This window comes from Solanum tuberosum, unplaced genomic scaffold (genome assembly GCF_000226075.1).
Source record: "Solanum tuberosum cultivar DM 1-3 516 R44 unplaced genomic scaffold, SolTub_3.0 scf00244, whole genome shotgun sequence".
NCBI lineage: Eukaryota > Viridiplantae > Streptophyta > Magnoliopsida > Solanales > Solanaceae > Solanum > Solanum tuberosum.
The window spans coordinates 686041-713645 of NW_006239181.1; the positions used below are offsets into that span (position 1 = coordinate 686041).

The 27605-nt window shown below is 32.5% G+C and overlaps 2 protein-coding genes across 2 annotated transcripts; both read right to left on the reverse strand.

Annotated features, from left to right (window-relative positions):
• Positions 1 to 2853: 2853 nt before the first annotated feature.
• On the reverse strand, positions 2854 to 16572 carry LOC102579790 (uncharacterized). Its single transcript, XM_015313617.1, has 17 exons — positions 15816 to 16572; positions 15441 to 15539; positions 14114 to 14190; positions 13099 to 13316; positions 12905 to 12998; positions 12362 to 12432; positions 11973 to 12166; positions 11745 to 11840; positions 10593 to 10679; positions 9791 to 9865; positions 9004 to 9081; positions 8433 to 8549; positions 7671 to 7763; positions 7149 to 7224; positions 6682 to 6759; positions 3462 to 3913; positions 2854 to 3151 (listed from the first exon to the last, which is right to left on the reverse strand). The coding sequence occupies exons 4-12, from the start codon at positions 13213 to 13215 to the stop codon at positions 8507 to 8509; spliced, it is 855 nt and encodes a 284-aa protein (XP_015169103.1). The 5' UTR covers positions 13216 to 13316; positions 14114 to 14190; positions 15441 to 15539; positions 15816 to 16572; the 3' UTR covers positions 2854 to 3151; positions 3462 to 3913; positions 6682 to 6759; positions 7149 to 7224; positions 7671 to 7763; positions 8433 to 8506.
• Positions 16573 to 17809: 1237 nt separating this feature from the next.
• Positions 17810 to 20625, reverse strand: LOC102580787 (zinc finger CCCH domain-containing protein 14). The gene is made up of 3 exons (XM_006357758.2): positions 20473 to 20625; positions 18822 to 19542; positions 17810 to 18625 (listed from the first exon to the last, which is right to left on the reverse strand). Exons 2-3 carry the CDS (start codon positions 19536 to 19538, stop codon positions 18317 to 18319), a joined length of 1026 nt encoding a protein of 341 aa, XP_006357820.1. The 5' UTR covers positions 19539 to 19542; positions 20473 to 20625; the 3' UTR covers positions 17810 to 18316.
• Positions 20626 to 27605: the final 6980 nt, after the last annotated feature.

Sequence of the window (27605 nt, forward strand, 5' to 3'; positions counted from 1 at the left end):
CCCAGTAAAAAAAAATTAATTTAAAAAAATAAAATATATTTCAATTTTTAGGCCACCCCTACCCTTACCCTATCCATCCCCCAACCACCACCCCTGTCCATTTTTTTTTTTAAAAAAATTATTATTTTGAAAAATAATTCACATTTTTAAAATTTCATTTTTTCACCACCGGGTCAAAAATATTTCAATTTTAATTCACATTTTTTCATTCACCAACCAAACATGAAAAAAATAAGTCAAAATTCCACTTGTTTTTCAGGAAAATATTTTTCTTCGTACCAAACACACCCTATATTTAGTACTAGTCGAATATTTTTATATTTATATTTAGAGAGAGTAATTTAGGTTTCAAAAGGACAAGTCACGGACTGGGGTCTCCAACAAGCAAAATGATGGCAGGAAAGATTTTTGAAGTAAAAGGAGATATCATCATGTCGACATATTTTAGTTTGATATATACTTTTCAGGGAAATTAATATTAAAGAAAAAAATGAGTTTTCTAGTAAAGTTTTTGTTGTATTCTACAAATGGAAATAGTTTTCCGATAAGCATTTTTGTTGCATTATAGACGGTTTGGCCAAAAAAAGTAGAAGTGGTTTTGGGAGGAAACTTGAATTTTCAAAAATTTGGGAGGATCATTTCTCACACAAATACATTTTTATTCTTTTCACAAAATTGATACTAATATTATCTATTGGCATCTATGTTATACTGATAACACATCTTATACAAAAGTTGCAAACGTTTTTTAAATTTGATTTTCACCATTACCCTTTAACCGTAGACCAACAATGAACAACGTAGAAACTATCGAAGGAATTATTATTCAATTTATAAAATTAAAATGAAACTAAAAAATCTCATTTTATCCTTAAATTCTTTTTAAGAATATAAGCATTATAAAATTCCAAAAAATAAATAAATTTGAAATTAATGAATAATAAGATACATATATAAGATACTTTTTGAAAAAGTTCAAAGATAAATAGCAATTTTTTATACTCCCTCTATCCCAATTTATGTAACACATTTCATTTTTTTTTAGAGTCAAATGGTTTAAGTTTGATCGGAAATTTGCGCAAGAAATCTTCAAAAAAAAAATTGAAATAAAATTTATATATTTTTAAACTACGTAAAAAGTATTAAAAGTTACAATAATTGACATTTCACAATATTTAAAAGATATATGAAAAAATTACAATAAAAAATAGATTTATTTAAATCTCAAAATTCGAAATGTGTCACGTAAATTTGAGACGGGCGACTAATATTAATTTCTTAAAGAGTCGGAGTATACACATATAAAACGTGCAAATAAAGTTAGTCAAAAGTATTTAGTGGGCTCAGACTCAGTTATCTGTCTCTCACTAGCTACCCTTTTCACTTTATCTGACAAAAAAATTCATAAGAAATTATATTTTTATTTGTTTAGCATTAATTTGATATTTCTAAAGAATAATAAATTTATTATATTATTTTTTAAAATTAAAATAATTTGAATATTATAAAAATATATTAAGAAATAGCTATAGTTAATAAATAAGGATCTATTTTTCGTATAACGAACAAATAAAAATAAACGAAAGGAGTAATTAATCATGCTTAACCTGACTTTCTAAATAATGTGATACTGCTTATGAAACATAAGAACAAGAAGCTAGGTTATTTATTTTTTAGTCATCTATCTCCACATTAATTATCCCCACAATATATTGAAATACGTTAGTATTATTATTGGAAACAAAATACATGATAATTGATAGAGTACTAGAAGAGGAGTAATATTTTAGATTGTTACTGAACTTTGAATAGCTCCTCAAAAGTCGTTCAACTTAGAAAAATTCACTTAAAAAGTCATTACTCTAAATCTCTAGGTGACAAATTTGATTGGTGGAATGGGATGGATTGGTAAAATAAGTTTTTTTTTTAAGTAATGATTTTGAATAATAAAAATAAAATTAAATAACGTTCTATTTATTTTTTTCAAAATTGACGATCCTATGAAATATTAACTACGATCCTCTAAAATACATAAAGCCAAAAAAGTTGGTGATAGCATCACCGAAAAGTCCGAAATAGCAAAAGGTAAAGACAATTGCTTGTGTATAGGGAAATTGACTACCTTTGTTAAAAATAGTAAATTTTTTTTTTTTTTATGAATTTTGATAATTCAACGCGCAGTTCAAAATCCATATGATAGATTTACGGTATACCCAAAACTTGTGTCACATGATTTTTTTTTTAATCTCGTAAGTTGTAAGGACATAACTTGTGTGTTGCAAATTTTACCTTGTAATACATCACTTGTGCCTTCCAATATATTTTTTTTGCCTTGCATTTTTTAAAAAAAATTCCGATGTTATTGGTATTTTCGATCACTCTTTTTGATATTGGTATTTTCACTTGATGTATTGGAGATAGTAGTTGTTAATAAACATTCGTCCCAATAAACTCTCCACTATTTCATTTTGTGTAAATACAAGTAATTTGGTGAATGATCCCTTTGGAGAGGAAAAAATCAGATTGTACTTTACCACTTCCTAATTCAAAAGAATTGTATGTTCTTATTTCTTTAACCTTGGAATGAAATTGTCTTTCTACCATGGAAAGGAAAGATTGTAAAATAGAAAAAACATTTGATTTAGTGCTAAGAAGATGAGTCCAAGTAGCTCTATTAAAGTCATCAACAATTGTTAAAAAATACCTAAAACCATAAGTCAGTTTTATAAGGTCCCCAAGTATCAACATGAATTAGATCAAAACATAATTCTTTTAGAAAAAAGGCAATTTTGATTGCCTTGTCATTAGACATATAGTACAAGGAGAAGAAAATTTAGAACAAGATACTGAAAATGGAACAATTTTTTTCATATTACTGAATGGCATGTGACCCAACCTATAATGCCATAATTTTTCTTTTACATTTGAATCAAAGAAACTAGAATAGTAAACTAAAGACACTTGCTACTGAATTTGAAAAATGTAAACTACTAGTGCTAGAATTTGATAGACTCTTTGTGAAATCTACTGGTTGATTTTCTGGATTGAAATTGGACAGACTATTTTCAGGGACTGTTGGTTGACTTGACTTGAAGACATATAGACCACCTTGTTCTTTACCAAGCACCAGAGGGCTTTTCAGTGAAGGGCCCTGCAACATGAAACAAGTGTTAGGAGTGAAAAGCATAATTTACGAATAGAAAGTAAATTGAATTTGAAATAAGGAATGTAAAGAACATTATGTAGAAGTAGTTTAGATAACAAATATATCGATCCCGAATGAGTGACTTTTACTTTGTGAGAATTTAGGAGAGTCACCATAATAGGTTTAGGCAAAGGACTGAAGCTAGAGAAGAAATTTTTATTAAAAGTCATATGTTCAGATGTTGCACTATCCAGTATCCAAGAATCACTGTCAACTTTAAACAAACAAGCATATGATATAAAAATTTTGGTCATACCTGCACAAGTGATTTTTGCAGATGCATCACCAGTTCCTGTAGACTTCTGGTTCATCTTTTGCAAAAGTTGCATAAGTTGTGCAACATCTCTTGATTGAGAGATACATATCAGTAGAATTGTCTAATGTCTACTGATTTGTCTCTACAGTATTAAAAACATTGTTGACCATAGTTCCTTTCTGGTACCTTTTGGTTTTAGTGAACTTGAAATCGGAAGGGAATCCATGAATCTTATAGCATTGATCAATAGTGTGTCATCTTTTCTTGCAGTAATTACATGTCAAGCTGTTTTCCTTGATGGGATTGCCTTGCTGATTCTTATAGTCATCAAATCTCCTACCTCCTCTATTACCAACAAGAAAGGATGATGATTCTCCTGCTTAAGAAGGAGTAGCATGAATTTCTCTCTGTTTTTCATCTTGGATCACGAGAGAGAGTATGCTTGACCAATACTAGGGAGAAAAAAAGAGAACAAAATATTACTCCCGACTCCAATAAAAGTGTCATTCAACCCAATAAGAAATTGGAGTAGCCTCACATTTTGTTGGGCTTTCACTCCTTTTTCCTTTGCACCACATTCGCACTCATAACTACAAGCAGAAAAAGTGTTAAGTATCTAACTCATCCCATAAACTTTTCATTTTTGTGAATTAAGCAGAAATACTTGAATTTGTTTGAACTCTACAGCATTCAAATCCTTTTGTAATTGAAATAATTTTGCCCCATTATCCTGACCAAATCTGTCTTCTATGTCTGACCATAAGACCTTGGCGCTTTTGGGATATAAGACAAATTCAACAATCTATTTTGAAAGAGAATTCAAGAGCCAAGACAAGACCATATTATTACATCTTGCTCAAGTCTTTTGAAGTTCTATATCAGTAGGAACAACTAGAGATCCATTAATGAATCCTAGTTTGTTCTTAGCTGAAAGAGCAATGATAACAGCCCTTCTTCAGCCGCCATAACTCCTTCCATCAATGATAGTGTATACAAGGTTCATGCTCGGATAATCAGAAGGGTGAACGCCGAAAGCATGTGAAGAATCCACTGCATTAGTTGCAGGGATTGCATCACTCTTTTCAGTAGTTTAGAGTTGAGTACTTTGATTATTAGTCATTTTCAGAAGAAAAAAAAAACGCAGCAAAGTTAGAGATTAGCACTGCTCTAATACCATGTAGAAGTAAATAGAGAAAACTAAAGAAAAATCTTCTTATATATCTGAATGAATATTATGTACAAAGAACTCTATTTATTTAGAAAAAACAACCAACTTATTGTTAATGACTCAACCCTAAATACATACAATCAAATAAAGGAAGGTAATTATTTTCTACACCTAAAAAGGAAAAATAATAATTTTAGTACACTATGTAAAAATATCGTGTAATTGAAAAATATACCCACAATAAATGTGCTTCTAAATCAAATGTCTTTTTCTTGATTTGGAAACATTGGAAGCACAAAATATAACCCAAACTGAAATGTCAATAATTCAAGTGTGAAGTGAAATCCAACCGGGCTCAACAAAATATAAACTTGTGAACTGATTTGCAGGTTGATTCCATGGCGGATCAAAACAACAATGAAGGAGAAGATTACACAGTTATAAACTACAAAGATGCAGTAGAGCGAATACCATACTAGCTACCTACTGTTGGCTAGAATATAGCAATTGCACCCAGCCGCACGGAACTGCCGCATTTTACCCCAAATGTAAACTTCTGAACTGATTTGCAGGTTGATTCCATGGCGGATCAAAACAACAATGAAGAAGAAGATTACGCAGTTGTAAACTGCAATTTGCCCAAAGATGCAGTGGAGCGGATACTCGTAGGGCTTCCGGTCAGATCGCTGCTCCAGTTTAAGTCTGTCTGCAAATCATGGTATAATTTCATCAAGAGCCGTAATTTATCAAAATTTACCGCAATCATCAAATCTCTCATCCTCCTTCAGCCATTATAGCTTACAAAAAAAAATAATGTTAGCTCCTTCTGGCCTAATTTATTTTCGCTCCATCTTCATCCTGTTATATCCAACATTGAACAGTTCAAAATACTGTTCAATGTTGGATATAACAGGATTAAGATAGAGCGAAAAGAAATTAGGCCATAGCTAACATTTTTGTTTGTAAGATAAAATGAGAGAAGGAGGATGAGGGATTTGATGGTTGTAGTAAATTTTGATAAAATTACGACTCTTGATGTACCATGATTTGCAGACAGACTTAAACTGGAGCAGCGATCTGACCGGAAGCCCTACGAGTATCCGCTCCACTGCATCTTTGGGCAAATTGCAGTTTACAACTGCGTAATCTTCTTCTTCATTGTTGTTTTGATCCGCCATGGAATCAACCTGCAAATCAGTTCAGAAGTTTACATTTGGGGTAAAATGCGGCAGTTCCGTGCGGCTGGGTGCAATTGCTATATTCTAGCCAACAGTAGGTAGCTATGCTAACCCTACTGGAAAAGATATTTATATACTAACCCAAGCTTGAGAGTTAAAATTACGAAAATACCCTTAGCCCATTTTGGTAACAATAAATTTAGAATCTTATAATACGTGCTACAACTGTCTTTGTCTGAAGAGATACCTCCATTAGCCAAATAGGTATTGTCTTCAACAACCTTTCTAAGTTTTTCTATTGTCGCTTTTGATTATGCTTCTTTCTAAATTTATGCGCTTTAAGTGATAGCAAGGTAAGTCTGAATCAAGTAAACCCATTTTAGGTGTATTCCTGTTGAAGAGAAAAAGGTGGACTTAAAGTTCATATATCTTAGCGATGAATTTGGTGGGACTACAAATGAATCTTGCATTATGATTTTTTCATTATTGAAAGAAAACTTTGTTGTCGAAAAAGAGGGTGAACAATTCAACCAGATCTTGACGACAAACAAATTCAACAAAACTATCTCCTATATATCTGATTCATGCGAATGTCCCTATTTGAAGGGTAACAATTGAAGTCCAGACCATTTAAAGGTCAATACAGGCAAATTCATCATCTTTTATAGGTGGAAGGATTGGTCTCCAATCAGAAACTTCTCTGATTCACTGTTTTTCAGATTGGGCTTTAGTAAAGTTAAAGGTAATTACACAGGTAAGGAATATAACTAAAGAGTTTTTTTTGGGGGGGATAAAGATAAACAAACCACCAAATTAGCCTCAACAGTTCGTGACTGTTAATTCGAATGAAGGTTTACAAGGTAGTCTCACTTACTGGAATGTTATTAGGCTGAACCATTTGACCAGCCGGGTGAAATTCATTTCCTTGGCCACCATTTGCCTCCTCTTCTACCTGAATTTGGTAGTGCTATTTTAGTACTTTAAACTGTAAAGATAATTAAGAAATGTTCCAAAATTCATAGCAGGATTCAAATACATGGACAAAAATATGTAATTATCCATGTGAAATTGAGCATTGACACCTCATTTGGATTGAAATAAATTTATACATTTTAAGACTAGAAAAAGGCACTACTCCATAAAATTAAGATAACAATATTTTAGGATTAAAAATAGGTAGGCAGGAAAAGATTGTGTTGACTCTCTAAATGTCATACAAAATACATAGAGGAAGTAATTTTGCAGGAAGCACAGCTACGACTTAATGAAGTTTATATCACCACATAGTTTTTTCTTAAAATAAATAACACCAACAAATTAGCCTGGATAAACAGCACTCACCCATTTGATAAGTTGGGTGAAATTCATTTCCTTGGCCATCTTTTGCCTCCGCCTGCACCTGAAATTGGCATTGTAGCTAGTGCTATATTAGTACTTTAAACCATAAGATAACTAGCGAAAGTTCCATAATTCATGTCAGGATTCAAATACATGATTCAAAGTATGCAATTATCTGTGTGAAGTTGGACATTGACTATTCTATTTAGATTGAAACAAATATACATTATTTTGAGACAACAAATAAGGTAGTACTCCAAGAAATTAAAATTACAACAGTTTTAAGGATTCAAAATAGGTACAGAGGAAAAAATCAGTTTGACACTCTAAGTAGTAATCGAGTAATATAAAATATATAGAGGAAGCATTTTGCAGGAAGTACAAGTACGGCTTTATGAAGTTTAAATCACCTCATAGTTTTTTTAAGATGAACAACACCAAAAAAATAGCCTAGATAAACAGCACGCTACTGTCAATCACGATGAAGGTTTTGCACATGTAGTTCTGATAGTCATTATAACTCACCGGAATGTTACTAGGCTGAACATTATAAGCTGGGTCAAGTTCATTGCCTTGGCCATCATTTTCCTCCCCTCGCACCTGAAATTGGTACAGCAGCTGCAGCTAGTGCTATTTTAGTACTTTAAACTATAAGATAATTAGTAGACTTTCCAAATTCATGACAGGATTCAAGTACAAGGATCAAAATATGTAATTACATGTGTGAAGTTGAACATTGACTTCTAAATTAAATTGAAACAAAATTAACATATTGTGAGACTATTTAAAGTTACTGCCCCATAAAACTTAAATTACAATATTTCAGGACACAGAAGAGGTAGACAGCAATAGATAGTTTTGATTCTCTTAGGTAGTAATGATGGCAGGTAATGATGAATAATGTGTTTCTAGGGCAGAAAAAAATAAAGAAGGATGGAGAGAAATGGAGAAAGAAAAGATTTTTGGAGATGTCATCACAAGTACGACTTATTGAAGTTTAAATTTCTTTTTATATATATACACATATATGTGTGTGCGCATTTGTGTGTGTGTGGAGGGGGGTGGGGGGCCACCAAGCCTGACTTGTAGTGCAACGCCTAGGCAGTGGACCAATGGCCCACATATCAGATGTTGTATTGATAAGAGCAGATGTTGTACCTCATTATTTTTTAGAATAAACAACACTACAAATTACCCAGGATAAACAATATGCTAGTGTTATTTGGATTTAGAATAAAGTTAGCAAGGTATTTTAAACATGCAGTGTTGAAAGTCACAATCACTCACCGAGATGTTATGAGGCTAAACCATTTGATTAGCCAGGTGAAATTTATTTCCTTGCACATCATTTGCCTCTTCCATTAAAAATTCATCAATGTTGAACTCAGGTTCACTGAAAGAAGCCTACAGAAATAACATCAAAAAATTAGGTTGTGTTAGTTCTCAGCAAGTGTTCAACTTATTTTTCGGGGAATGAAGATAAGAAATTCTTTAACTTTAACTTTAAGACAACTAACAAACGTTCCAAAATTCTTGTCGGGATTCAAATACATGGTTCAAAATATTTAATTATCTCTGTGAAGTTGAACATTAACTATTCATTTAGATTGAAATAAAATATGTATATTTTGAGACTACAGGTACTTTTCCATAAAATTTAGATTACAATATTTTATGATTCAAAATAGGTAGACAGGAAAAGATTGGTTTGACTCTCTAGTAGTAATTGTATTATACAAAATATATAGAGGAAGTATTTAGCAAGAAATACAAGTACGAGTTTATGAAGTTTAAATCACCACATAGTTTTTTTAGGATTAACAACACCAATAAATTAGCTAGGATAAGCAGCACTCACTGGAGTCTTATTTGATTGAACCATTTGATAAGCTTGGTGAACTTCATTTCCTTGGCCATCATTTGCCTTGTCCTGCACCTGAAATAGGCACCGTAGCTCGTTCCAATTTAGAACTTTAAACTGTGAGATAACTAACATACATCACAAATTCATGGCAGGATTCAAATACATGGATCAAAATATGTAAATATTTGTGTGAATTTGAACACTGACTCTTCACTTGGATCAAAATAAAATTTACATATTTTGAGACTACAAAAAGATACTACTCCACAAAATTACAACAGTTTAGGATTCAAAATAGGTAGATAGGAGAAGATCGGTTTGACTCTCTGAGTAGTAATCGTGTCATATACAATATATAGAGGAAATATAAAATATATAGAGGAAGTACAATATTGCAGGATACAAAAGAGGTAGACAGCAAAAGATCGTTCTGACTCTCTAAGTAGTAATAATATCATATAAAATATATAGAGGTCGGTCGGAAGTACAAGTACGACTTTATGAAGTTTAAAATTCCTTTATATATATATGAGGGGGCACCAAGCCTGACTTGTTGTGCAACGACTAGGCGCAGCAAAGGCCCAGGTAGCAAGCTATCTTAGTGAGCCGTTCCCCTGAAGAAAATGTCAATATCATGATGACCAATGGCCCACGAATAAGATATTAATTTGATAAGAGCAGATATTGTACATCATTGTTTTTTATGATAAACAATATGCTACTTTTATTTGGAATAAAGTTTACATGGTACTATGTAGGGTTGAAAGTCACTATCACTCACTGGAATGTTATGAGGCTGAACCATTCGATTAGCCAAGTCAAATTTATTTCCTTGGACATCATTTGCCTCTTCCACCTGAAACAGGTACGGTAATTAGTGTTATTTTACTACTAAACTGCAAGATAATTAATAGATGCTCAATAATTTGTGATGGGATCGATGAATAGGAGGATCAGAATATTTAACTATCATGAATTTTAACATTGACTCTCAATTTTATCAAAATAAATTTACCAATTTTGAGACTATGTAAAATGTACAGAATAGAATTCAAATTAAAATATTAGGATTCAAAATAGGTGGACAGACTTACTGGAATGCTACTAGGCTGAAACATTTGATAGGCTGGGTGAAATTCATTTCCTTGGCCAACATTCGCGTCCTCTTCTACCTGAAATTCATACTTCAGCTAGTGCTATTTTTAGTACTATAAACTGTAAGATTTAATAAATGTTTCAAAATTCATGGCAGGATTCAAATACATGGATCAAAATATATAATTATCCAATGTAAAGTTGAACATTGACTCCTCATTTAGATCGAAATACAATTTTGTATATTTAAAGAATAGAAAAAACGTACTACTCCATAAAATTAAGATAACAATACTTTAGGATTCAAAATAGGTAGACAAGAAAAGATCAGTTTGACTCTAAATAGTCACAATGTCATATAAATAAAAAATATATCGAGGAAGTATTTTTTCGGGAAGCACAAGTACGACTTTAAGAAGCTTAAATCACCTAATAGTTTTTTTAGCATAAACAACACCAACAAAATAGCCTGGATAAACAGCACTCACTGGAATGTTATTCGGTTGAAGCACTTGATAAGCTGGGTGAGATTCATTTCCTTGGCCATCATTTGCCTCTTGAACCTGATATTGGCACTGTAGCTAGTGTTATTTAGTACTTTAAACTGTAAGATAACTATAACAAACATTCCAAAATTCTAGCAGGATTCAACTACATGGATTAAAATATGTAATTATCTCTGTGAAGTTGAATACTGACTCTTCATTTAGATCAAAATAAAATTTACATATTTTGAGACTACAAAAAGGTACTACTCCATAAAATTTTAAGGCTAAATAACTTAATATGTTTTGTAAGATAGCACTCAAACTTAGTCCGTGACAAAATAGACAGTTGAACTAGGCAAAAGTGTGTGCATATAAGAGAAAGTGTGTGCTTCTACTGTGTTAAATAGACAAAAAACATAAGCATAACTAAAAAATAAAATAAATACAATAAGAATAAAGAAATGCAACCCTGCACCCCAAGATCATCCCCTCCATTTCCCCATCCCCAGACTGTCTGCTCATTTCTCATACCAGAGACATCCTTCACTTCATAATTGTGGAGTCTTCTCCTCGTCTTAATCTTTAGCTGTATTCCTGATTTATTTTTCCCCTGAATTTGAACTTTTAATTAAACAAGTCATTTGCCGGCAGTAATTTTTCCAATGCAAACCCAATTGCAAAAAAATTGGATAAAAGTTCTGTCATCACCTTCGCGAGAAAACTGATACATGAAAAGGAGAATCATTATTGTGTTGTATTTTTCTCTTTGTTGGAAGAGTTGAAGGAATCTAGAAGAAGCTATGAGTGGGAGTGGTGGTGCTACCATGTTATACATTTGTGTCTATAAGACACTTCTGCCAAGTTCAAGCATATCTGGTCACTTGCTAAGTTTGAGTGTTTATTTTACAAAACGTGCCAAGTTTAAGGGGCTATTTAGGGGATTTAGCCAAATTTAAATTACACTAGTAAGGATTCAAAATAGGTAGACAGTAAAAACATCAGTTTTGACTCTCTCAGCAGTAACGTGTCATATAAGATATAGAGGAAGTATTTTGCAGGAAGTACGAGTACAACTTTCTGAAGCTTAAATCACCTAATAGTTTTTTTAGGATCAACAACACCAACAAATTTGCCTGGACAAACAGCACTCACTGAAATGTTATTAGATTAAACCACCTGATAAGCTTAGTTATAGTCATTTCCTTGGCCATCATTTTCCTCCTTTTGCACCTGAAATTGGCATTGTAGCTAGTCCTATTTTAGAACTTTAAACGTTAAAAAAACTAACAAACGCTCCAAAATTCATGTCGGGATTCAGATACATGGTTCAAAATATGTATTGCAGGATACAAAAAGAGGTATACTAATATATAAACCAACCTGATAGGTCTGGAGTGGAACGATGTCAGAGAGGAAATCGAAAAGCTCTTCATCCCTATGGCCCTAGCAAAGTCATAACGCTTCAGAGTTCGACATTTGCCTTGATCAGCTTGCATCCACGCACGAAGGGTGAGCTCCATAATAAACATCTCAATTGCTTTCAAAAACAGAACCGTAGAATATGCGCTAACCATCTGAATTTACTCATTCCCATTAAAAGTAAAATAAAAATTAAGTAGCCACTCCCCAGATAGAAACAGCAGATGAAGAAAAGTAAGAAGTAATTCAAACGTTTCAAGTTCCAACCAATAGCAAATGGGGAAATAAAATAAATTAAAAGATATGACCGTGGTTAATGTCAATGGAATAAGCCAAAGCCATGGACATACCTTTACTTGATCATTTGACTTCATAGCCCATCTGATCCTTGAGATGGGCAGGTCGTGTTTTCTCTTTGGATCTATAGATAAAATGAAGCGGCTGCATGAAGGTAAAATCAACACGAAAAAACAGCAGCAAAGTACACAAACCCCACTATTTCTAAAAAGTAAAAAAGATCTTTCACTTGCAATTTGTTTCACTGATTTTTATGATTTCTAGTACTGGTTCTAAAGACATGACCTGCACATGACTTATGAGTGTGTCATGACCGGTGGAATTGGCATTACTCTAACAGTGAAATGCCCTGTTGCAATAAGAGAGAGAATGCCTCTAAAGAAAATATGTGCAGCATATGTATTATTGAAAATTTTCCATAGATGACATTTATGCAATGATTGGAGATACTTCTAACACAATTAACATATGTGAGGGACGTGGATGGTCTTAAATTGGCCCAAAAGCTCAAGAATATCCTTAGATTACGGATGAATGACACATATCAGTGGTCTCTGTAGGTAAACATTGGTGACTTGTGAGGAGCCAAAAAAGACCTGAACGTAGAATTTCTTCCTTTTGTCGCTTCCAGAAAGAGAAGAGGTTTTCTTTTAGCAATTGCATAAAACTTGGGTCTCTTTCATCTTCATCCTAGATATGCAACAAAACCAAAGGGACAAATCTCAGCTTATAAGAAAATGGTAGCTATATGTGAAAAGTTTCTCATGAAAGACTTCATTGTATTGATTACCTGCTGAATTTTCTTGTCACTTGGCATGGAGCTATCCAAATGAATCGGTCTTTGCATTTCCGAAGATAGTACTGACGAGGATTTTGGGAGTTCCATGAATGAACTATTGAAATCCATGTCTTCTCCAGATTGACCATATCCGGGGAAGAAGGGCCTTTAAATAGCAGGAACGCCATGCCGTAACTGCCTTTTCTTCCTTTGCCCCCACCCCAGTAGAACTACTAGGCATTAATTTTGAAGTCATCGTTAAGGACCCTATTTATTAGGAATAGTTCTAAGATATGTTCATCATTAATAAGGAAATGATCCTTCATTTAACCATTGATCAAATTTCTTTATGAAGATGTGTGAAACAATAAGTGCTTATTTGACATGCTCTAGATATTTGACTTGAGGAGTAGCTTGCAAATGGAGACACGCCATTCATCAAAGGAAAACAAAAAAGAATGAAACAAATTTTGTTTTGGTCTTTTTTTTTTTTGGAAAAGGGCCAAAAATACCCTCAACGTATAAAAAATGGCTCACTAAAACCCTCCATCCACCTTGGGGTCTAAAAATACCCCTCAAACTAACACTCTAAATCTGATGAATTTTTGCAATTTAAACTAGCCACATGACTTATTATGATTGGCAACATATGTATTTTTTTATGTCTGCGGTGTCCAGGCCAGCTTTCTCGCACCTCAACTAATTCCACAGGATACTTGCCACCTCCCACCAGCAACAGGTACCAAGTAACTCCATCCACCAAGGCTAAGACGGATGGGAAGAATCACCTAGTGTTTTTTGTCTCCACTGAGTTTTGAGCCTTCATTGACCACTAGGCCACACCCTTGGGTGTGATTGGCCACATATATTACATAATTTGAAAATTAAATCCACCCACTTTAAAACCCAAACACGCTAATTATATTACTAGAGTTATGGAGACCCTGTCATATTTTAGTGATGTTACAGGTTTGGTTGCAAATATGGAAAAGTGTAGCATTTTCCTGGCTGGTGTTGATGAACTTACCAAAGAACAACTGCTAGCCTTAACTGGATTCACTCAAGGCATCTTTCCTATTAGGTATCTTGGTTTGCCTCTTTCAACTGAAAAATGGAACAAACTGGGAATGTCAGCAGTTGGTTGATAAGATCACTAGTAGGATCAACATTGTGTATTCAAAACAATTATCATATGCTAGCAGACTACAGGTGATTCAAGCAGTTCTGTTCTCTATTCATAGCTTTTGGGGGTCTGTTTTCATCTTGCCCCACAGTATCTTGAGTAGATATGAAATGCAGGGACCTCTCGGGTGGTACAGAGGAGAGGAGAAAAATGTCGCTTTGTGGCATGGGACAAGGTCTGCCGTCCAAAGAAGTTTGGGGGGTTCATATTAGAAACCATAGAAGCTGGAATGTTACTTCTGTTGGGAAATTTACTTTGGCAATTGTCAGAGGAGGACTTTTTTATGGGTGATGTGGGTGCATGGTGTGTATATGTGGACAAATACCAATATATGGATTCACCAACCACCTCAAGATTGTAGTTGGTACAGGAAGAAGATTAATGCTTTAACGGAGATGACAAAGGGATGGTACACACAAGGGAGATGTAAGTTAACTTATTATGGACGTTATTCCATTACTAAGAGCTATGATGCTATGTTGGGGTAGCAGAGAAGGCTCAAGATTTCAGAACTCATCTGGATTGCACGCACTGGAGACTCCTCTACACCTATTTGTAGAGTGTACCTAAATAGGACCAGTGAGATGGTATCCAACACTGATTATGATTAACTAGTCCTAAGGGTGAAGTTCAGAAGAGGAGGCATTGGAAGCAGTTCCAAAAGGAAATGATTGCAACTATCTGGGGAACAGTAATCTATCATGCCTGGACAGCAAGGAATTGGCAGATTTTTAGAGGAACACTTGTTTATACAGATGCAGCTATAGTACAGATTAAGAAAGAAGTGATAGAGAGATTAGATTTACTCAAAGGTTCTAGGAAAGCTAGCAAATGTCATAGCATAGGCTGATAAACAAGATACTTGTACCAGATTGTTTTTCTTTGTTTCAGTTGGAGGCGTAATTCTCCTTTGCACCCTTCCTAGAAGGTGGCTATGGAATAGGTGCTCTTAAGTTGGTTATGGTAATTTACAGTTTAATCCAAAAACTTTAAAACAATGATAGCAAGGTAAACCACATCAAACTTTCTTTGGCCGTACCAATTTTATTCTTAAGCATCTTCAGAAGGATTGTGCAATTCTCAAATGTAATAAAGCAATCTCAAAATTAAATTGACAATCATACAAACTTTTACAATCAAAGAAATGAAATAAGCAAACTTAAATTTGGACCTGTCCAAGTTGTTCTTGAGCATCTTCACAACGAGTGTCCAAGAACTGTGCTATCCTCCAATGTGATAAGTGATAACGCCATTTTGGTTCAGCAAACACCTGTGTTAAGCGTAATGTTAATAAGGAAAACAACAAGATCACGAAAATAAGATAAACAAATACAAGCACTAATTAAATAACATGAACTCTCACAATAGCAATACTACTGGAGTTCAATTTCTGCACGTTTCATATTTCGACTTCATACTATACAATTTTAAGGTGAAAATTGTACCATCTCGGAGATTTTCCTAATTTTGATTCTTATGTTGTACTATACAATTTGGTGCTACTACTTTCCCTACTAACCAGAAAAAGAAGGAAACGAAAACCTACTCAAGAACAATGTCAAAAAAGTTTCTTCTTGCCGCTTGATGTTAAAACTCTCCAAGAACATCATTCGAATGTCAAAGAAGTTTTCTTCTTGCGGCTTGATGTTAAAACCCTCCAAGAACCTACCAAAGAACAATGTCTCCAAGAAAACCATAGTTCCAGAAAATCATTTGAATTCGACCTTTCCAAGAAAATCATTTGATTATTATGTCTAATATACAATTTGGTGCTTCTACTTTCCCTACTAACCAGAAAAGGAAGCGAAAACCAACCCAAGAACAATGTCAAAGAAGTTTCTTCTTGCCGCTTGATGTTAAAACTCTCCAAGAACAATCTCTCCAAGAAAATCATTCGAATGTGAAAGAAGCTTTCTTCTTGTTAAAACCCTCCAAGAACCTACCAAAGACAATGTCTCCAAGAAAACCATAGTTCCAGAAAATCATTTGAATTCGACCTCTCCAAGAAAATCATTTGATTCTTATGTCTACTATGCAATTGGTGCTACTGCTTTCCCTACTAACCAGAAAAGGAAGCGAAAACCTACCCAAGAACAATGTCAAAGAAGTTCCCTTCTTGCCGCTTGATGTCAAAATTTCAGGTGCAATCACTCCAAGAAAATCATTTGAATTCTCCGGTGATTTTGCGGTAAGACATAGTCGAAAGATTTCAAGAAATTGACTGTTTGAATGTTTGTGTAGTGACCAATCTTTCGCTCTAGTTATCATTCGCGGGTTCTATGAGTGTTTATGGAAATTTAATCCACCGCTATCTTATTATTTATACTGTTTAATTGAGAACAAATGAGGTTTAATTAATTAATAAGGTCCTTTTGGTCCGCCTACGAATACTAATTATGTCTCTTTAACTATGATAAATAGATTGTTTGAATGTTTGTTTGGGTAGTGAATAATAATGTAAAAATTATTGTCGTGAATAAAAAATAAATAATTAGTATTATCTAAAAACTAATATCTCCTATGTCCACTATTTTTTTTATCAATCTATTAAAGAATGACATATTTCTACATTTAGTAATAATTTAATTTTAAAATATTTATTTTATCCTTAATAAAACTGCTTATACTCACATAAATTTCTATTACTTATTTTAAAGTCTCTTTCTTAAACTCCGTATTAAGTCAAACTAACTCATACAAAATGGAACGGAGGGAGCACTTCAAAAGATATTTGATTTACTTTTATCCTTAAACGATGCTCTTTACATTTCCTTTTTGTTGAGTTAGTCAAAATATTACTAGCTAAACACTAATGAATTTACAATTCTAAGATGATTATGAAAGGCAATCAATAAGATGATTAAACATGGGTGTATTTGTTATAGTTTTATCATCCGTGAATGCAGGTCATTGATGTAGTTTCTAAAAATTTCAGTTATTAAGTATTAACCATCACAAGCATAAGAAAGTAACAAACTTCTTCGCTGAGAAAGGAGCTAAGAAAGAAATATTTGATCGTATTAGAATGCTCGTAGTTCTTTTATATTTACAAATAATGTAGAAGTATGCAAAAACATTCTATGAATAACTTTTGAAAGAAATATTTACATAATAGCAATTTGGTTACACACCGTAACGAACTATTAGGAGCTCAATGTTCCCACCAGCTTGTTTTTTGTTTATAATAGATATATCAATCCAATTTACCGAGAGAGAAGAGAAATTACTCTGTACATATTTTAAAAGTCAAAAGAAGAATGCATATATTGGTAATAATTCTGGTTTATAAATCAATATACAGTTTATTTCGCAACAACTTTTTCATTTTAAACTATTACTTTTTGTTTGTCTCTTTGCAAACCACACAAAAAATCTGGAACTATTTTCACATATGAATTTATTTTAGAAGTGAATATATCTAGTTGGTTCGATTTTCTTGATTTTTCTATCTGAATCAACAGTGGACCAAATTAAGAGGCGAAAAAGAAGCAAATCAATTTTGTCAAGTCGATTTAATTAGACTTTTAGTCAAGTGGATTTTTCAATTTTATTTGAACACCGTCTCTCCTTCGTAAACCAAGTTGCAATTGGACAGACTACTGCCATAAACAGTTTATGACCATTACAAGATTTTAAACACCTAATTCCCCTGCACCATGCCCTTGCCACAATTGGCACACGAATACCTGAAATATTAGCTACAAAAGGATTTTATACAATTCCTTTCCACAGCATCCCCAAATAGTAGAACAACCAACAAAAGATTATGACCTCCCCTATATATGTCTCCACTTCCAACTCCAGAAACCTAGTTCGCATTTATCCTATTTTTGCAGTGCGACTGCATTGTGACTTGGGCAGGTAGCCAGGTTTCACCTCCAAGATAACCCTCATTACATAATTTCCTGTCCGTCCAAAGTATTTTATACACGCAATACTTGTGAAAATCTGTCCATCTTATTGCTTTTGGGGGATTTACCAATATGCGAAATTGAACATAGGATTGTAGTTTTACAACTAAAAAGCAATTAAAGATATATGGAACCATCAGAAAAGGCCAGGACCTGTTCGTCGCTCTTCCTCAGTGAGAGAGTGACGGAAGTGGCAACGGTGACCATAGGGGCACATATCACCTGCTAGGACCATCCTACAGACTTCTGTCTTGTAGCGTGGATGCCTTATCACTGGGCGCAACTCTGTGATACCGTGAGCGAACTGACAGTTTTCTCCATAAGGACAAGTCCCAGTCTCCTGCCATTTGTTACACAGCTCTGTCTTTAACATCCCTTGGTTGTAAACGTCAAACTCTAATGCCTCCTCTTCCTTCTTACTTCCAGGAACGTACACTCTTTGTTGCTACAGCCACAAACCAGAAAACAAGAGGAAAAAAAAAAGAGAACAAATTGTCAATCAAATTGCACTGGGCTGAATCCTAAAGCAAAGATTATGGATTGCTGTTAATTTTAACAATTCACAAATTAGATGTAACTGAAATCAAACCAACTATCTTTTCGGAAATGAATAAGAAAGGGGAATGAATATTTTCACTCACAGATTCGGTTAGGGGTGGAGCCGTAGATTTTTGCCGAGCTTTTGCCTGGCTGGGACCTCCACTATTTCCACCTTGTGCTTTCAACTTGAGATAACCGCTCGAGCGCACAGAAATGCTCTTCGGCAGCGAAACTCGTTCAGCGTTCCTTCGCTCAGGCCGGTTAGGTTCCACGACGCTCCCTTGCCTGATGTTCGGAGGTCTGGGATCAGAGATTTGAGTATCACGGTTGACTCCCATACCAAAACGATTGAAATCAGAGAGAAGACAGTTTTGTATGGTGGCCTGCGTGAGGAGGCTCAGGCGTCGATCCAAATCGGTGTTAACTAGCCGGAGAGATTCATTCTCCTGGTGAAGAGCTTCGACTTCTTTGATAGATTCCTGCATATGTGCGAGGCAGAGAGTGTACCGATTGTAGAGTTGCTGGTACTCGAGAATGTAGCTAGCTTGGTGGAGGCGGCCATCGGTGACGAGGTCATCAGTATCGTCAAAGGAGGTTAGGGAAGGGGAATTTGAGCTGCGAGAGAAAGTTGAGTAGAAGTTGGGGATGAATTCAGAGGAATCGAATTGGTGAGTTGAGGTAGGTGAGAGAAATGGATTGTCAGCCAAGTCTGGTGAAGTTGCATCAGAGAACGTAAAGTTTTTGTTGCCGGACGGGACTGTAGCTGCATCGGCGATGCTGGTGTTGAGGCCATCACTTGAAGGATTCTCGTTCTGCATTTTACTGAGAACAGAGTATAAGCGGAAAATGATCAGTAATTACAGTTAAGCATTCCAACGCTCAACAATACCAGAAAAACTCAAAAAGAGGAAAACCTTTTTCTAAAATTGCAGAGAGCAAGTACACAAAACCTTTTTCACCAACAATCTCATATAACTAATGGAATCATAACAAACACAGAGACGTAGAAGTAAAGCATATGGCTTATTCACAACTGCTATGAAATCACAAAGAGGAAAAAAGACATCTCAGGGCTATTTGATATCAGAAATGATGAGTAATTTTAGGAAAAGCATTTCGAAACAGTCAACTATGAAATTTCAAGCACTTTCTTCTGTAGTTCAATTTTCCAGAATTACACAGAACAATTACTCAATAGCAGCGGAGATTGAAATAGATACAAAAACCTTCACAAAAGATTTATTGAACCAAAACAGAGAGAGGAACATATCAAATAACCAAATCGCATCAGACGAGATGATATCAGGAAGAGGAGAAAAAGCATTTCGCTGCAAGCTAAACTCGAAAATTATCAGTAATTTTAGAATATCATTCCAAAACACTAACTAATACCAGCCTTCAAGTACAGTTCATCTCGTGTACTGAATATTCCAGAATTGAACAAAATAAAACTTAAAATCAACGGAAATTCACGTAGATATAGAATCTACCAATCACACAACACAAATCGAATCATATAAACAGAGACGCAACAAGTATGCAAATCACATCTGATAGAAATACTTACTGAAATCACGAGGAGTAGAAAAGGCACCACAATCCAGCAATAGTAAATTTCACAAAATTGCAGTGAACAATTACTTAAACACAACGAGAATTCACATAGATATTTAAACTAGGAATCACAATAACACTAATAGAAGCAAAATCAAATGAAATCACGAAGAGGAGAAAAAGCACCAGAAAATCTACCTGAAGATAGTCGTGCTAGTAAGATGGAGCTGCGTAATTCTGAATTCTAAGACGGAAGAGATGATCCGATATTTGATTGAAAGAAGCAGAGAAAGCAATTAAGGCCTTCGTCGAGTTGTTGAGACAAAGTATAACTCGTGCTTTGGGGATACAATATTATATATATATAATAGATGGGGTAGCAAGAACTTTGCTTGCTTAGGTCACAAGTTCTTCAAGTATATAATACGGCATGGAGATGAACTTTTGGCGGGGAAATTTGAGACGGTCAAATTGGCTTTTCACCGAAACAAGCTCTCAACCTTCCCGAGGCAAGAATAAGACTGTCTACACACCATTCTTTTCAGACCTTACTTGTGAGTTACACCGAGCCCCGAGTGCGTATATTATTGGTGTTATTTATGTTACACCGAGACTCCGACTTAATACGCACAATTCTTTTTCGACCCCACTTATGAATTACACCGAGTGCCAAGTGGGTATATTATTGGAGTTATTTATGTTACATGCTTACTAATGTAAGGACATAAATTATAATTTGTGTATAAAAAAAAAAATTAGTAGTTCAATCGTTTTCAAAACCGTTATGAAAGAATGAAAATGCAAGAGGAGCCCACATATTTAGTTTATATACTATGTGAAGTTTAGAAGTTGTTGCGGAAGGTTAAATCAAGTATCACGAGTTAGTTATTGTTTAAAACTAATGTTCCCCTAATTTGATTATAACTGCTCAACTAAAATTAGCTAACTAATTCTATTTCTTTATGACTTTATCATATGGTTGTGTATATATTAATTCTCACTATTAGTCAACTCCAATGTTGCTGCAAATTACTTATTATTAACGTTATGTTACCAACCTGCTATTGACATTTTTTGGATAAAGGCATTCAGAACATAATACATTTCTTCCAAGTTCTAATTAACCTTTGTCACCAAATTCAGGATTGATTTGTCACTATCAATTTGAATCTAATTATGACTATGATTTAGTGAAAGAGAAGACAGGTAACGATCCAAATTAAACGTGAAGCATCTTCACTACTACCTTGTCCCCAATCTCTATATATTTTTAGTTTTACAATAAATAAATATATATATATATATATATATATGTATGTATCATTCTCTTTAACTTGAAAATAGAAATTTAAGTTGTAAAATGTTTTTTTTTGTGTTCATCTCAACGATTTTAACTGAGTTATCAACTTTTTAGTTGTATGAAGCAGGTGTCATGTGGACATTCATCTTGATGTGAGGCAAATATAATGATAATATATAATTTAGAAATGACAAAATTAACTCATTAAAATAGAATTCACTCAACTAGTTTAAATTTGACAGATTGATAATTCATCTATTTATTAATTAGTTCATTGAGATATTAGATATCTCTAAATTCAATCTATCTAAAAATTTCGCTCATTGTACTAAATATACAGCTCATTTTGATTCGTGAGAAAGTAAAATTCAAGAAGCAAATTTTATATAATTTCTGTTGTACTTTAATTAACTAATTCATTTTTTTTAAAAAATAGTTATGATTAATTATTTGTCTACCTTGATCAAACATCTCAACCCAACTGACTTTGAACATGGTTAGTCGATTACTCTTTTTTATATATATATATATATATATGTGTGTGTGTGTGTGTGTATTCAACCCATTTTGATTCCAAACCCCTTTCATAATCAATTACGTAATTTTGTTCGATCTCGTGTGCATTAAAAAAATCAATTAAATAATTCAATAAGTAATCCCTTTTTATATGATCAAATCTTTGTAGACAAAGTAATATGGTATTTTAATGATGGAAGATAACATGTATTTATTGAATTAATCGAAATATGAGTAAAATAATTCAAACACTAAAAAAATCAGCAAGTACAAATTATATATTTCAAATCCAATATTATTAATAAGTTGTGATAAAATGCCAAATTCAATCTTATAATATTCAAATTCTGAATCCGCTCCATAATTTCAACTAATTATATATACTTTCTTTGTTGACAGTAGTAGCATGGATCAAAAACTCTTCCCGTCTTTTTACCCTTTTTTTTACCAATATTATATGAAAATTGTAAAAGTATAATCACCACAATATACTTTTAAAAAATGTCAATAGACCCACATGACAAAAAACAAATAAAAAATAGCTGTTGGAGAGTAAGCAGGGGCCAGGGTGGGTAGTCCAGTGTAATATTGGCGTGGCATCAAAGTATAGGAAGGTGAAGGAAGAAGGTGATTTAAAGCTCAAGGAATATACATAGAATTATCTCACGTAATGATGTTCAGTTTTGATTAATTAATAAAGTCTACGTTGGTTAATTTCTAGGGCTATTTTATTTTGTAAGTAGGCCTCGAATTCTAATTACACTCGGTTTTATTTCACTTGATTCTTATTTTTTACATAAAAAATAATATATCATTTTGCTTCTTTTTTTTGGGACAAAGTCAGAGATTTTTTTGTTTCTATACTATCTTTAGTATTAAAAAAATTATATAATAATAATAATAGTTAAATTTAGAAATTAATGAAATATAATTTTTAATTATTTTTAAAAAAAATGTACATATTAAATTAATAATGATCAACTAATATAAAATGGGAGAAGTAATATTGAAATCATTGCGGCCTTGCTTCCTTGTCACACCTTTAACTAACCTTGTGGTCCTACTGTTAGTTTTACTCCCTTCCTGTCTCTCTCATCCTATTTCATTCAATTTTAAAATTATTTATTCATTATAATAATATTATTTCTATTATTATATTAACCACTCAATTTTTACATTCACTTAGTTCTTTTTGGCTAACATACTTCTTTAGTGTACACGAACATACTTCTGTTAATTAGAAGGGTAAGTATGACCCAATACTTTGATGGGAAGGGTAATTTTGAGCCAGAATATAGTTTAAGGGTAAATCTGAGTTATTTCCGATAGTTTAAGGATATTTTTTAGCCTTTCCCGTTGATTATTTACTCATTATAATAATATTATTTCTATTATTATATTTACCACTCAGTTTTCACTTTCACTTGGTTCTTTTTAGTCTCCGCCATTCTTTCATATATTATTTCAATTATTTATTTTGCAAACTAAAACTAAATGAGTCAAAAATAAAAGCATAATTTGTCAAACAAGTGAGATAATCACAACTTCACAACTTTAATATGATATATATTAGCAGATAATTAAGTCCAGAGCTTGAGCATTCAATTTTCAATGTTTGGCTCATAATCAAAAGAATTAAACCCATGCAGGAAAAAAAACTATATTTATAACATAATTAATTAGGTTAAAATATGTGTTACCTCCTGTATTCAGATTAGCAAACCAGAAATAATAAAAGATGAAAAGAAAAACACAAAGAACTATCCGAGTCCACAGAACCCACTGTGTGTCCTTAAGAAATTTAATCCCCTCAAGTACCAGAGGTTGCAGATTAATTCCTCCCAAGATAAAACAGATTAACCATTAAAGAAGTAGCGGTACCTCAAACTTCGATAATTTCAACGAACTCAAAATGACAGCAACGAATCACACACACAGACACGATCGATCGATTTTGTTTTGTAAGAAATGTATGCAAAAGAAGGGAAGAATTCGATACAGAAAAATGTAGAGAAAACCTCTCTATTTATAGCCAACAAAGGATAAAGGTCACAACCCTTTGGAAAGAAGAAAACATTTCAGAAAGGTCACAACACTTGGGAAAAGGCATAACCTTTCAAACGGTCACAATCCTTTAGAAAGGACACAACCTTTCATAAAGGTCACAACCCTTCAGGAGAGTCACAACCCTTCATTTCCTGTTCACACCTTTAAAACCCAACAATATATACCATAATACTTCCTCTAAAAATCTAGTGTCATTTCATTTTTTACCAATACAAATAAAAATGAATTGATCCCCAATACATCCAACTCAGTTGAGAAGTTATTTGAGTCTTCTTTCACTATCCTTAATCATTGTAACATATGCCACATGTAAATATGAGCTTTAAAGAAAATGATTTGACACATTTATATAACCTAAAAATTCAAAAAAAAAATTCTTATCTCAAAATTTACTATATAATAAAAATCCAAAAAGTCCCTCTCATAATCGTGCACTGTGTGTTTTTTTTTAAAGGGAGAAATGTAGTAAGTGATAATTGATCACTAATTTTTTAAGTAAATAACTTAACATTTAACCAATTCATCATTTTTTTTATTTTTTATTAACCAATTCATCATTTAGTTTTCTTATAGCATAGATATCAGTAAATAAATATTATACCATTTTAGAAAATATATACACAAAATATTTAATTTTATAAAAAGATCACAAATTTATATGCCCCATTTTAATTTAGATTATAAATTCGCCCTTCTTGACAAGCTTTCAATTAAAAGAACAAGCTAGAAAATGTTACAGATCAAACAATAATAATATTCCCCGTTCTTATTTAGTTATCACCATTTTAGGTTTCATCTCCTTAAGGAACAAGATAAGTTTATCATTTTACTCTTATTTAATGTTCTCTTGAATTCAAGTTTTCAATTAATGAAAATAAATTAATTTATTTTGATTAATTACTTAACCAGTAAACATGAATTAATCACTTTGTTTTCTCATGTTGGTCAAATGCATACGTTCAAAGCTAATAACTCTCAAAGGTAAAATAGGAAGAATATTGTTATTTATGCATTGATTTTGTAAAATGACAAATATAAAAGAACATTTTATTTTTAATAAAAACGACATTCAAATAAAAACGGTGCGAATAATATATATGTATACATATCCTAATTAAGTGAGATATGAGAGGATGATGTGCATTTTATCCGTAACTTGCTTCCCTCTGGAGAAAGCTTTGCAAGGTCATAAGTCATAACTATAGCTTTTACTGCAAATTAAATAATTATGATTACTCATAAATACATTCTCCGTTCATTTTGCTTAATCCATGTTGATTTGGGTATTTTTCTTTTTAATTATACAAAAGTATAATATTTTATTTTATTTTTATTTGTCACTTTTTAACATATTAAAAAAATATAATTTTTTTTCATATTTTATTTTTAGCATTAATTACTTACTGCCTAATTTATTTATTTTTCAAAACATAATATTAAATAATGTGATAAAACAGCCATGATAATCACTGTTTTTAATGGGTGTGCGGTGTGCCAATTTCAAATGTGACAACTACAAGTGAACGGAGGAAGTGTTTTTTTAGAGGTTTATTTTATTAAATTAGTTTTACCGATTATGTTTTTAACCTCTAAAATTTACTATTGTTTTCTTTGTTCATTTTTACTTGTTCAATATTGACTTGGCATACTCCTTAAATAACAATAAGCATAATGAATTTAATTATATCATTTTTTGAATATAATAAATTTAATATTTTGAAAAATGACTATAATTAATACTAATAAAGATAAGCTAGGAACTAAGAGATAAATTATATTTTAATTTTTAAAATTGGACAAGTAAAAGTGGACATCTATTTTAGTATAGAGAATAAATAAAAATGAACTGATAAAATAATAATTTATGTTATTATTTATAAAAAACAATAAAATTCTCCTAATTTGTTAAAATGAACGAATAAAAATATATATCTTTGATATAAGACATCCAAATAAAATAAAATGAAAATAGTAATAAGCATTTTTTTTACCACTACTGTTAAGGGAGGAGTATTGGTATTGGCATGCCAGATCAGAAAAATGATCTTTTTCATTCTCCAACCATTAAAAGTATAATTAATACAATTATAAGTATTAATTTGTATTTAATCTGTTATTTACATTTTGTCCTTTTGAATTATTTACTTGACCCAGTTACTTTGCAATCAAAAGGGTCAAATTTGCTCTTTTTATCATTCAAATAACTACGAATTAGTTAAAGAGTTCAAAACTCTACAAAAAGAATATCTTCCTTCAATATATAATTATTCTCTTTTGTATAGTGAAGTAGTTGAAGACTTGAAACATTTTTCTTTGTCTCAATTCTCTCCTCATTATACACTACAATATTTTTCCATACTTCTCATTTTTTTTATTTTTTCCCACTCTTTCTCGTATCTATCTCTTGTCATGCTCAACACAAAGGAAGACCATCACTATTTACAGGGTAGAAAATCTTTCTTCCAAGAATAGGACAATTATGGGTAGTAAATTGGGTAAATGAATAGCTCAAAGGTTACATAAGTTACAAGGTATAATGAGGTAGAATAATGCATGAAATTAATGGTAAATTATGACAATAGTGGTTACAAGAGTTACATTCACATTCTTGTCAATTTATACACACTAACATATGCACTTAATATTTTTTTAAAATATTAAAATGCATAAAGACCAACAGTTTGGTTGTTATCTATTTCCGTTCGGTTATTAACCATACAATTTTTTTAAAAAAAATGATTAATTCAAAAGAGGAAAAAGAAACAACAATCTATTCAGAAAACAAAAAATAGTTAGAACGACTAGATCTTTCAATAACTGAATTTATTGTGAATAAAGCTTCAAAATCCATCATTCTGGCCTAGAAAGAAGAGACAACGACATTCCTAATCCACCAAGAATTGTCATAGACACTCATATACATGAAACCTATAAGATAAATGTTCTTATCTTGGACCTTTATGTTTTCATAAATAAATTATAAATAAATTTGATATAGACATATATTTAATATATTTAATTTAAAATTGCTTACAAAACAATATATTATGTATTTTACAATAATAAAATATATGTATATAATTTATCGGTTCAGTTCAGTTATTTATTTGTTTTTTCTGAACAAAATCAAAATCAAATCAATACTATCAATTACTCTGGTGGTGCATGTGTATGATAGGGCCCCCTATAAGCGCCAAAGATCGGTGATGTTGTCATGATAAGTGTGGGAAGTCGATAGTGTACTCGATGATTGAAGGACCTATCGACTTGCATTAACTTCCCGTGGCTAGTAGGGGGAACTTTAAAAGCTTCAGTAATAGCAAAAGCAGCCTATCTGGAATGGCCTACTCCTTACTCAAGCAAAGCTGTATGCAACCGCATAGAGGAAGTTAAGCCAATCCCTCTATTTTCATCTTGAAAGATTCGGAAAAATAGAACATGCTCTACC

What these genes read in the sequence shown, in the direction of transcription:
- LOC102580787 (XM_006357758.2), bottom strand. Translation starts at nt 19,538, where the DNA reads ATGCAGAACGAGAATCCTTCAAGTGATGGCCTCAACACCAGCATCGCC. An exon ending in CTCCACCCCTAACCGAATCT is followed by an intron (nt 18,626 to 18,821) that starts GTGAGTGAAAAT and finishes TTGTGGCTGTAG; the next exon opens with CAACAAAGAGTGTACGTTCC.
- LOC102579790 (XM_015313617.1), bottom strand. Translation starts at nt 13,215, where the DNA reads ATGGATTTCAATAGTTCATTCATGGAACTCCCAAAATCCTCGTCAGTA. An exon ending in TTCCACTCCAGACCTATCAG is followed by an intron (nt 11,841 to 11,972) that starts GTTGGTTTATAT and finishes AAATAGGACTAG; the next exon opens with CTACAATGCCAATTTCAGGT. An exon ending in TTCAATCAAATAAGACTCCA is followed by an intron (nt 8,550 to 9,003) that starts GTGAGTGCTGCT and finishes TTATTTCTGTAG; the next exon opens with GCTTCTTTCAGTGAACCTGA.